The sequence below is a fragment of the Rhipicephalus microplus genome, chromosome 8 (genome assembly GCF_043290135.1).
Source record: "Rhipicephalus microplus isolate Deutch F79 chromosome 8, USDA_Rmic, whole genome shotgun sequence".
NCBI classification, from domain to species: Eukaryota; Metazoa; Arthropoda; class Arachnida; order Ixodida; family Ixodidae; genus Rhipicephalus; species Rhipicephalus microplus.
Genome location: NC_134707.1, coordinates 18,891,036 through 18,901,709, shown reverse-complemented (window position 1 = coordinate 18,901,709; position 10,674 = coordinate 18,891,036). Strand labels below are relative to the sequence as shown.

Sequence of the window (10,674 nt, the reverse complement as noted above, 5' to 3'; positions counted from 1 at the left end):
GGCAGGTGTCGCTTTGACGGCATTACCACCCCCAACCATGCCAGTACGTACCAGCAGGAGACATTTTCCGACTGTGGCGTCGTTGCCAAAGTCCCGGAATTTCTGCTCCACTTCTCAAAAATATCTGCAGTGACGCATGCCTTGTGCGCATATCGTTGCCAAGCGTGTGGCGACTGTGTGTGGCCTCTCGACATTTAGGTTTTCATCTCTTCGTCCATGCGTGGTGGAATGAAAAATGTGGGGTCTCTCCTTTTTTTTCCCAGTTGTCCTTGGAGGCCTCGTCGCGGCAAAAAAAACTGCTTCCACCTTTTAAGTAGGTCAACTAGACACTAAAGGAAAAAACTCTTCCCTTATTTCGAAACGCTTTTTCCGGGGCCTTTCTCTCACTCCATCGATTTCCGAAGTCCCATTTTCGAGAGATTTTTTTCACCCAACACAAACACATTAAAATGTTCTACCTTTCTTTCCTCTTGCCTGGTTAACTGCGCCCTCTGTCGAAAGTCTTCGAAGATCTCTCATATCCAGTCGCCTTGGTTAGTTCGTGTGCTTGGTGCTCCGATAACACGTACCCTATCCTTTTTCCTGAATGAACTTATACATTGCGCACTTCGAGATAAAAGTATATATACGTTAAAAATGCGGACACCCACAGGATATATGATGCATTGTAATTTCAAGCGATGGTCGTTAAATGTGAGGTTAAAAGGGGAACGAATAAAAAAAAAAGGCTTGGCAAAGTGCGGTGTACTCTGAGAGCGGAAGAGTTTTTCAATAAACAATGCTTCACCTTTTTTGGGTGGTTTTGGATGGATGCTCGGAAGTAGAGGGTTTTATTGCTCACTGGACAGTCAAGTTGTGTGAATGCTGCAATTTCTTTTTCACAAGCTCGGCTGTTGGTTGCGGTGCAGATGTGTAAATGTAGAAAAAGACTAGGCAGATTACTGTTGCGCAAGCATCTCTCTCGGTAATACTAATTTGCAAAGGCACGAAAATACCAGTTGGCATCTGCCGACAGCTTTCGTGTGCATTTGTTCAAGAAATTTAATTGCGCTTGATCCGCCTGAACCTCGGTTACAAAAATACCTGCTCACTGTGCGCAGCATACTGTAGCCATTTCAGTGTCTTGTCTAACAGTGAGTAAAGCATTTATGCCTGAGAAAATAGGGTGGGCTCTTTTAGCGTGCTTATACTAGTCTTTAATCCAGTGAAAGACCAGGGTGTTAGAAGCGCTGCATGTGTAGTAGAAAGACTGTGTAACTCCTGCAAGAAGTGCAGCGTCGAAGCTGATGCCTAAGCGACGAAAGCTTAGGCTCGCAAAACAGCGACATTCCGCAGCTGTATTCTAACTGCAAGGACTACAGGTAATGGAATGGTGCCAAGTTGAACTATCGGCCAATTTTTTTATGGTACCCACCAGCCTAGCTTGTATTCGACAAGAACGAAAACTTTTGGCTCAGCACTTCGCATATACCATGGGCAGTTTTGCTCCATGGAAAATAATTGACAAGCTACACATTCTGTAATTTAGAAGTGCTCTGGTGATGCTCCAAGATGGCACAGTGCAGCATTTCATCTGTTGAGATGTAGGTAAAATGGAGTTTACCCAGCTGTAATGCCCGTTGGAGCTTGGTCATAATGGCAGCAATTTATCTTAAGACTTTTGGAGCATTTTGGCACACAGATTCGACAGCTCAACTAATACACACTAGTAGTGCACATGTGTTCTTGTATGCAACGCAAATCTGTGAAATTAGGTGCTTGTATGTTAGTGGACTGCCACAGAAGCCTGATCGCAGGGCGACTGGCACCGCGCATTTGGTCTTTGTTGTCCAGTCTCATATCTGGAAATCCAGAGAATCGCTATACACCAATAGATTCAAGTTGCGATGCAAGTGTGCAAGCTACAAGAGCTGCGAAGTGACTTTTCGTTTTCACTGGGAGCATGCGAATATTGGGTGAGTACCAATAAAGATCTACGATTGCATCCTGTTACTAATTTCAAGTTTGCCATTAGCTTTTCCTCTGTCGTTCTGTCAAGCGTGAGGTCAAGCAGCCACTGGACACAACAAAAAACCGTACAAGTCGCAATGAGTAGATAAAAAGGTTCGTGTGCTTGGTGTGCACACTTCCCAGTATGGGCTGTGCGCATGTCACTGTGGAGCGCTGTAGTCCAGTCAGTTGATCTGCTTAGGCGCATCGAAGCGAAGCAGCTCTTGCACACAACGACCTTGAGGAAATACAGCATCGTCCGCAACAGCGCTGGCGTGTGTAGCAGTTTTTTTTTCCACTGTAGCACAGCAAGAGCGGCGGCGCATTGCTGCACGCCCGCCCGGCTTAGTTTTGATGCGCACACCGCCGAGAGAAGATCGAAGCGGGTGGCAGCTGCAACATGTTAAGCACTGAGAGCCGTACTTTTACGTGGGAATGGATTTAGTCGGGCGTCCGGCGTTGTCCGCGCAGCGGCAGCCACAAGCTCGAAGCTTCGCGCATGCCATTCGAAAACTAAAACAGTTCCGCCCACCCTGCGGTCGGCGCGTCTGCCCTTCACTCGTGAGAGTTCGCGGTGGTTTCAGCTCGAGCCAGTACTCGCGCATATTGAGTTGAGGGCTTGTTGCTGCTACCTAGAACTTCGTGAAAAAGGCGCCCTCATTGCAAACAGGGACAGTGCAGTGACCTTTGTGCGCCTTGAACCACAACATAATCGTTCCGGCGAAAGCTCAAGACGTACAATGCTCCCCACGGCGAGAGGTAAGCGCGCGCACGCGTGAGCGTTCATTTCTGCTTCCGCGGGGCAAAGTACGTGCGGGAGATGAACACTTTGGCGCGCGTCGTGACGATCTGGCGACGCGCGCTCATTGTGCCATCTCTGGTAATGCAGAAAACACGATAGTTCCCCGGAGATTGGTATCGCCAGCGGTAAAAGATAAATGTAAATAGCGTGCCGTTTCAACGTTGAAAGCGGTGCTCCTTTGTGGCCCAGTGGCTAAAGTTACGCACTCGCAAGCAAGGGGTCAGACATACGATTCCATACGCCAGAGTCTTTTTCTGAATTATTTTTCTTGCGTTTTTATATATTTAGATAGATATGTATACATATACGGTGAATGACGGCGGTCACCAACGCCGGCGGCGAAATCCAGCTGAGAGTGTCACAATTTCTATCGCAATAATATACGCAAATGACGCTAGATGCAGAAACGGAATGCTGTCCGAAGGCACCCGCCGGATTTTTCTGTGTAATTTTTAAAGTCGTGGTGCTCCATATTTTTGCCAGCAAACGCGAAGCCAGAGCTTGCCATTTCTCCGAGACATTCTAAAAAAAGGCTACAGGCTACTCACCGCAGGGCTTGCTTTGCTCCAACACAAGCTTTAAAATCATTGAAAAATAAGACCTTATGGTTGCAGCCTAAGGTATTATCATTGCCCAAGTTGTGACATCAGTCTTCATGCAGCCCATTAAAATGCTTGATTATGGACTAAAATCAGCGACTCGAATATACTTATCTGTAAGGTTGAATTTCTTGCATTGTACGTGCGGGAAGCTAGAGGATGAGAAGTTCTTTAATAAGATTGTTGTATACAGCAACTATTTGGTCTAAATTCGGTGATAACTGCAAATGGCTCTACCATAGTGGAATGCCACACTCTCATTCACGTTTGCTCTAAGCAGCAAGATGGTTGCAATGGAGTACATGAACCAGATGTCTCCACACTAGTATCCTTTTTAAACCTCCATTATAGAAATGCCTTGACCAAAGGTAAAACAGGTATTTAATTTTGGGGCAGAAGTTGTTGCATTATATCTGCATAAATGAGCATACAGTATTCTGAAGGTGTGGGGGAATATTAAAAACCCCGCTCACTTGTCAGTGGTCTTGATTTGATTGATTGATTGATATGTGGGGTTTAACGTCCCAAAACCACCATATGATTATGAGAGACGCCGTAGTGGAGGGCTCCGGAATTTTTGACCACCTGGGGTTCTTTAACGTGCACCCAAATCTGAGCACACGGGCCTCGACATTTCCGCCTCCATCGGAAATGCAGCCGCCGCAGCCGGGATTCGAACCCGCGCCCTGCGGGTCTGCAGCCGAGTACCTTAGCCACTAGACCACCGCGGCGGGGCTGTCAGTGGTCTTGATTCCAGAACATGTCATTGTGGTCCCAGATTGCTTCTACAGAACTTGGGTTGTGGTTGTGTGACCATTATCATGATGCAGTGCTCTTCAATCAGTACATGCAGCATGTAGAGGATGTGAATTGTGTTCTTTGAAGACTGAGAGTTGCATGCTCCAACATCAACAGAGTACAAAGTGGCCGAAGCCCCGTAAAGTATTTTGTCAGCCTTTATTTACAATAGTCTCTGTACAATGCCTTGATGCAGTCGCACTGCACCAGGATTTTTCTCCTTCATGAAAAGCTTGCAATGACATTAAAGAAATGGTACACCTCTTCGCTGTCATACACGGCGACCTCTGTTCGGCAGACTTCGCAGCGCACGGGATTGAAGATGTCGCGTGGGTCGTTCACACCTTCGGGAAGGTTTCGGCGGCGCACTGATGACCTCGATGGCAGACATCTGAGAGTTTCCTTTTTGTTGACCACACAGTTCTTCACAAACATGGCCCGGTATTGGGTGTTGTAGATTTCATGCCTGCACGAAACAATGTATACAACTTGCAGATACATATCGCACAATTATAATATACCGGGTGTTCCAGATAACTTACGCCCCGTACATATGCTAAAACTTTGTGCACGCTTGACTGGACAAAAAAATTAAACACCAGTTAGAAAAAATAAAGAAATTTGACTTTGCTGAACAAGCGTAACAGAGCTTCTATTGAATAGTTTTTAGTTAGCATACATCATGAAACATTTAAAAATTTCATAACAAGTGCTATAAATTTTAAGCTCAAGATTTCTTACAAGTGTTACTAATTAACATAACCAAGCAAATTTTGTTCATTACCCAACTTGCCAGACTGGAAACTACTGACATGCTGCATATGGCTCGGAACAATACTGAGACAGTTATGCTTGCACAGTGGGTGTGTATATGTTTTTTACTAGGTGCCTGTTAGTCGAAAAACCCTACATGTATTCACGCACATACGCATAGTAAAAATAGGTTAACTGTATTCACACATGGTAAGAATGGGTTATTCACGCACGTACACATGGTAAGAATAGGTCAATTGGCAAATTGCTACATTACTGCGTAGAAGAATGACAACAGTAAAAGATGGGATTGAAACAACAATGAGACACTGTAACATTCTGCTCGTAGACTTGGTGCGATGAAAAATCCTTGGAACGCGCAATGTTTTTTAAGAGCCGACATTTCAATAAGTCCACTTGTCAAAACGTTCACTCTAATCAAATTCCCTGTAGAAGGACTTCTCATCCTAAACCTATATGCTTCCCTGAAATTATGTCTTGTTTGGATTAAAGAATGTGCAGTTTTACATTGCCTTTGAGCCTGAATTATGATGGATCATTGATTGAAACATCAAACTTCAAAAAATTTATAAGTTATACACTGTTGCAGGTAACATGAAATGGTAGGATCTCACTTTGTAGACATTCTAGAAAAATATGATAATCATGGAATAATTGCATATTTATCATGCAGCCATTAATTTTGCAATCTAGCATGATGAGAACTGAATTACTGACGATGTACGTGCACAAATTACAAGCAAGCATTAAAAGATACCAGAGAAGGATGAATTGGCCAGTCGTTTGATATCCAAAAATCCACCAAATGTGGATAGCGCATCTACCAAAGCAAATATATTTAATGATATGCAGAGCATGGCAACGAATACAAAACAAGTACAAAGCGGGTTCGAATTCGCTCCTTTTTTTTGTCGGCAACAGTCGCAAGTAGCGAAATCAAAGCTACGCACACGTACACTTCATGTGAAGGGACTATCTTCAGTTTCGGTGTAGTTCCTATGCTGAAGACATGGCTATGGTTATTTCGGTACTTGCAAGATTTACAAAGGCAGTGTTAGAGAACTAACTGAAACTGCTTTTGTAAGTGCTTAGAATTTGAAAGGTATGCAAACAAATTTTTTAGAGGCACATTTTCTGTGCACTTTCCAAACGAGGTCATTTGTGCATACCCCAAAAGAGGCAAAGCAGCTTGTTAACTAAAAGAGCTTAATTACTACTAATGTCAAACTCCATTATATCAAAATTTTATACCCTAATAGCAATGCTACCATGATGACATAATTTTCTATGTAATTTATTGTACCTCAACCACTTGAGGATGAAAAACATTGAAACTATCCATACCTAGTCTCAAATTCAGAGACAATCAGCACTCTGCTTTGCTCATAGACAGTGCACAAAGCATATGCAGTGACTAGATGAATGATGACACTCTAAAGGCAACAAATGTCACTAAAAGCTGGTGTGATAACTGTATTGCTGCTACTTTTGTTGTACTTAGCATGTTTTCTGTATTGTAACTTCGCCATTCCTCTGCGCACTACATTCACTTTTCCCTCTTTCGTCTTTAAACGACTTACCGCTGACAGTCAAGGCACAGAAGAGTCATGCAGCCAGGGCAATTTAGAACTGCATCACTCAGGGGCAACGGCTTGACTTGACCACTGTCCTTATCTTGTTTGGACTCGTTGGGAAATATGCAGCTTCGCCGCTGTTCGTTCACCCACTTCTCGTCTTCATCATCCATTTCTGGATCGTAGAAGAGATCGTCATTGGATGGACCGCTCTTCTCGGCATTTTCGTCGCTCCCTTCTTTAGGCTTAGATGGTATGTTGTCTACTGCAGTCATCTCTACAGAGTCATCCGCTTTGTTGACCTCGGTCTGCTGATCTTTTGCGGCACCCGCTGCTTTTTTGTCGGTTGCAATCTGCTGCTTGGAGTTTTCTGTTTTACAAGTCACTGTCTTTACATTTTGGAGGCCGCCTTCAGGCTGGACAGGTTTTACGGTAGCATGTCCTGTTCAAATCAAAATTGCGTATTTAAGCATGGATGAACTTGCTGCTAGCAAGTGATATGGTAACCAATACCTTGAACCGAAGAAAAGTGTTGCTAGTTCACGATATACAATGTGCATTACACCTACACATAGTACGTAATGTGGATAATGCAGTGCTGATAGAATTCCTAGACATGAAACACGCTTTACACAGACTTTTAGGCTTTTCCATGCCAAGATACTACACATTCAACAGTGCACATGTGTTTCCAGGACAAATGCACACATTAAGTAGCTGAAGACAAAAGAAAGCTGCTTTATATTCCTTTAGTTTTACCAAGAACAGTTTAATTTTACCTTTCTTTAAATAAGGTTGCCACCAATTATAGCTCATTATGTCACATATGCACCATAGTTTAGGTATGATCAACATGAACTTAACATGACAATATTTGAACAAAATGAGCATGCAAATTTTATCTACAGGTCATGCTACTAGCAGGTAGGTCCTCCAGCACTTGTATGTGTGTGCCTGTTCACAACACAGTAAAAGTTTTCGGTAAAACATAACAGAGACACGCATATCTATGGAACCATTCAACAAAGGGATTTAATCTCACAAAAACAAGCTGCTAATAGACACCGTGCAAAATACTGAGTGCCTCCAAGTGCACACGTTACAAAATCTATAAGGTGACATTTGTTCAAACACATTTTCCGCGTGACACCACTTGCTTCCAGACCGCATTTCTTGTTCTCACGCGCCCACCCCTCCATATTCCAGGGAAAGTGCGGGAGCATCACAAAGACTTCTCAATAAGTAGTGTGTGAATGCCACGTTTGGTACTAAGCTTTACGGTGCTGAGCTCTAAGTGGTTAAGCCAAAGAGAGGTAAAGCAGGATGAGTGTTAAATGAAAACGAAGTTTGCCTGCAAGTCTGTGGTCAAGGCTGTTTATGAGGAAAACAAAATTGCTGCGTGCACAGTAACTGTTCTGCAAGGTGTCGACCCGCCTTTTACAATTCCTTGAGTTGCAATATTGAGATGGTTTCGGTAGGCGCCAGGAGAACCTGTATCGCCCTAACGAAAGCCTCTGCGATCACTCGCTTCCCGACTCTCTCGTTAGGGGAAAAGGCGTGCGCGCCGTGGCATCGTGAAGAAAATAAACAGTTGTTCCGTGAACGAACACAACTGGTGAGCGAGGCTCCTTAAGAATGGGACGCAAACGACTATGCGCCTGATCTCGTGCCTGGCTTTTATGAAGGCGGCAAGGCGGAGCATAGAGTTTCTTAATATACACAAGAGAGAACTCTGGTGCTAGTGTCTATAGGAGCTGCAACGCACGGTGCTTCAGCGAGCATGGGAATGATGGGTAGTGCACACATTTGTCTAATATTCGTACTTCTGGCCTGCTTTTGGCTCCGTGTGTGTTTGTGTGGCTTGGAGCTGTTTTCTTACGAAACAAATATTAGCAAATGTTCAGCGGTTGTGCTTCACCATCTTATTCATTTAGACTTACCTTTCCAAATCGGGCCACACAGTTCAATAGGGTTGAATCCTTCTTTTAAAACAAAACCGAAACACAGCAATAAACGAAGCCGCAAGTACGAAGACTAGGCAAATGTGTGTACTACCTATCATTCCCAAGGTCGCTGAACGATCGCAGCGCCAGAGTCCCTCTCTAGTTAATTTTAGGAAACTCTATGGGGCGGAGAGCGGATGGGGAGAGCGTCTGCTGCGCTCGGTGGCGGAAACGACTGAGCGTGCGGCGCGCGCTGCCCAGCACGAGCCATCTGCCGCCGTCTGTGCTTACCCAGCGCTGAGAGCTTCGGCCGTCTGCGCTAGCGGGAGCGTGCACTTGTTTTGCTCGGCGCGCTTGGGAGCTTCGACAGCGACAGCGGAGTGTGGGCTAAGGAGCTTCGCTCCTAATAAAGGCGGATCGGCGTTGACTGAGCGACTCGACTATGCGCCTACCTTCGTCCGCAAGTCGTTGACGGGCCGGTCCAGCGCCGATCGCGGGGTCTGTAGAACCGGCGTCGAATAGCTGTCGTTGCTCGAAGTGCTTAAACGTCGCCGAAAGCTCGTTCTCCATCTCCTTCTCGAAGTCGTCTCCATCATCATCGGGCCGCGATAGATACTTCTGACGCACGTAGGCTTCGAAGGCGTCTTCAGAACTGAATAAAAAAAAAACACAAACACCACACTTTTAACATCAAGATTACTCGCTAGCGTTACAGCTTACCTACTGCTGTCGTAGCCTTCGCTGTCCGAGTCCTCGCAAACTTGATAATCGTAATCCATGCCGGATTTCACAGCAGAAAACTAGCCGCTGTAACTGAAAAGCTACGGGAACGACCACAAATCTACACTCCAACCAAGCCTACCGATTAAACGGTCCGTACAGACTCTGTGCTACAGATAATGCGGACACAGTTGCGTTTGAAGCGCGCATCGACGGCACTGAAGCGCCATGTTTATTAAAACCATAGCCTCTTATATTTTTTTTTTGCCTGCCAGATGAGCGCGAAACGCCCGTCATCTATGGCAGCGCTACCTACGTAGGATTAAGGGTCTTTGTACTTGGCCTTTGAAATTAGCCACTTTGGCGTTTGCAATTTCACAGGCTTCGCCTTGTTACAGTGGTCTACCTCCGCAGTCTAGAATGCCTACACATTGTAGCCTTGTACTGAAAGGGTTGCCTGTTGAATGAGCACAAAACATTCATCATCTCTGACGGCAGCACTTACGTAGGGTAAATATAATTATTTGCAACTACGTTTACATCTTTTTAAAACTTTTTTACGTTATTTTTGTTCCACATAAGCTCCAAAAACGTACAAAGTTGTTTGAAGACAACCCTACGTAAGTCGCGCCACTACCACAGTTCCGACGACGGCCGCTTCTTAAGTGACCGCCGCTAATCCGGTAGGCAAGAGAAATCTAGGAGGCTGTGATTAAAACATTTGACATAGATTGGATTGAGTTGGTACAAAACGAGCATGGCTTTTATCGGTAGATTATTGCCTCCTCTAGAAAGATGTCTGCGACGTCGCACGCTTTTCATCTGAGGACGGGAGGTTCGACGAGAGGTTCCTCGTAGTTCAGTGCTTTCTCCGCAAGAAGAGCTCACAGCTGACACTAACGTAGAGTTACTGTATATGCTACCTACTGTATAGCCAACGCCTCCTCTAAACAATGCCTGGGAAATGGCTCGCGCTCCCAGCAGAGTTGGCCTGCCTTTAGTTTTAAACAAGCTCCGCGCGGTGACGCTCGCGACCAACAATATCATCACGGCGACGGGTGGTACCAGCTAAGCGTTCTTAATCTGCTGCCCATAGGGGCGCTTAGAAGTGTTGCAGCTTTGGCTAGTTGGTATGGCATGACGATAGTTATATCGCGAGAACAAAACGACGACACAGAGAGTTTAGTCGATAGTTGTTCGAGACCTGCAACTGTGCATCACTGTTTCGGAGGCTATGCAAAGTGTTGCGTTGTTGCACCGTCCGCCACAGGTGACGCTAGCGACCGAGTACATTCTAAAATAAAGGAGAAAAAGGGTGTGGCAGGCGTTTTTCTTCTCATGCGGCAGGCATCTTCTACAGGAGGCGTTGGTATAGCATATACTGGCATATACAGTAACTCTAGCACTATAGCTAGGTAGCGCTAGCCGTTGCATAATTTAAAGGGTATAATTATATTAATCTATTCAACTACTTT

At 45.1% G+C, this 10,674-nt stretch overlaps 1 protein-coding gene across 1 annotated transcript; it reads right to left on the bottom strand.

The window, feature by feature from the left end:
* Positions 1-4,328: 4,328 nt before the first annotated feature.
* Positions 4,329-9,429, bottom strand: LOC119164213 (uncharacterized). Its single transcript, XM_037416351.2, has 4 exons — positions 9,200-9,429; positions 8,932-9,131; positions 6,543-6,978; positions 4,329-4,654 (listed from the first exon to the last, which is right to left on the bottom strand). The coding sequence occupies exons 1-4, from the start codon at positions 9,256-9,258 to the stop codon at positions 4,411-4,413; spliced, it is 939 nt and encodes a 312-aa protein (XP_037272248.2). The 5' UTR covers positions 9,259-9,429; the 3' UTR covers positions 4,329-4,410.
* Positions 9,430-10,674: the final 1,245 nt, after the last annotated feature.

Bases quoted from the DNA above. Each gene is read 5' to 3' on its own strand.
- LOC119164213 (XM_037416351.2), bottom strand. From the start codon at position 9,258: ATGGATTACGATTATCAAGTTTGCGAGGACTCGGACAGCGAAGGCTAC. The intron at 6,979-8,931 runs GTAGGCGCATAG...TGATTTGAACAG, and splicing joins TCAACGACTTGCGGACGAAG to GACATGCTACCGTAAAACCT. The intron at 4,655-6,542 runs GTAAGTCGTTTA...TGTTTCGTGCAG, and splicing joins CTGTGCCTTGACTGTCAGCG to GCATGAAATCTACAACACCC.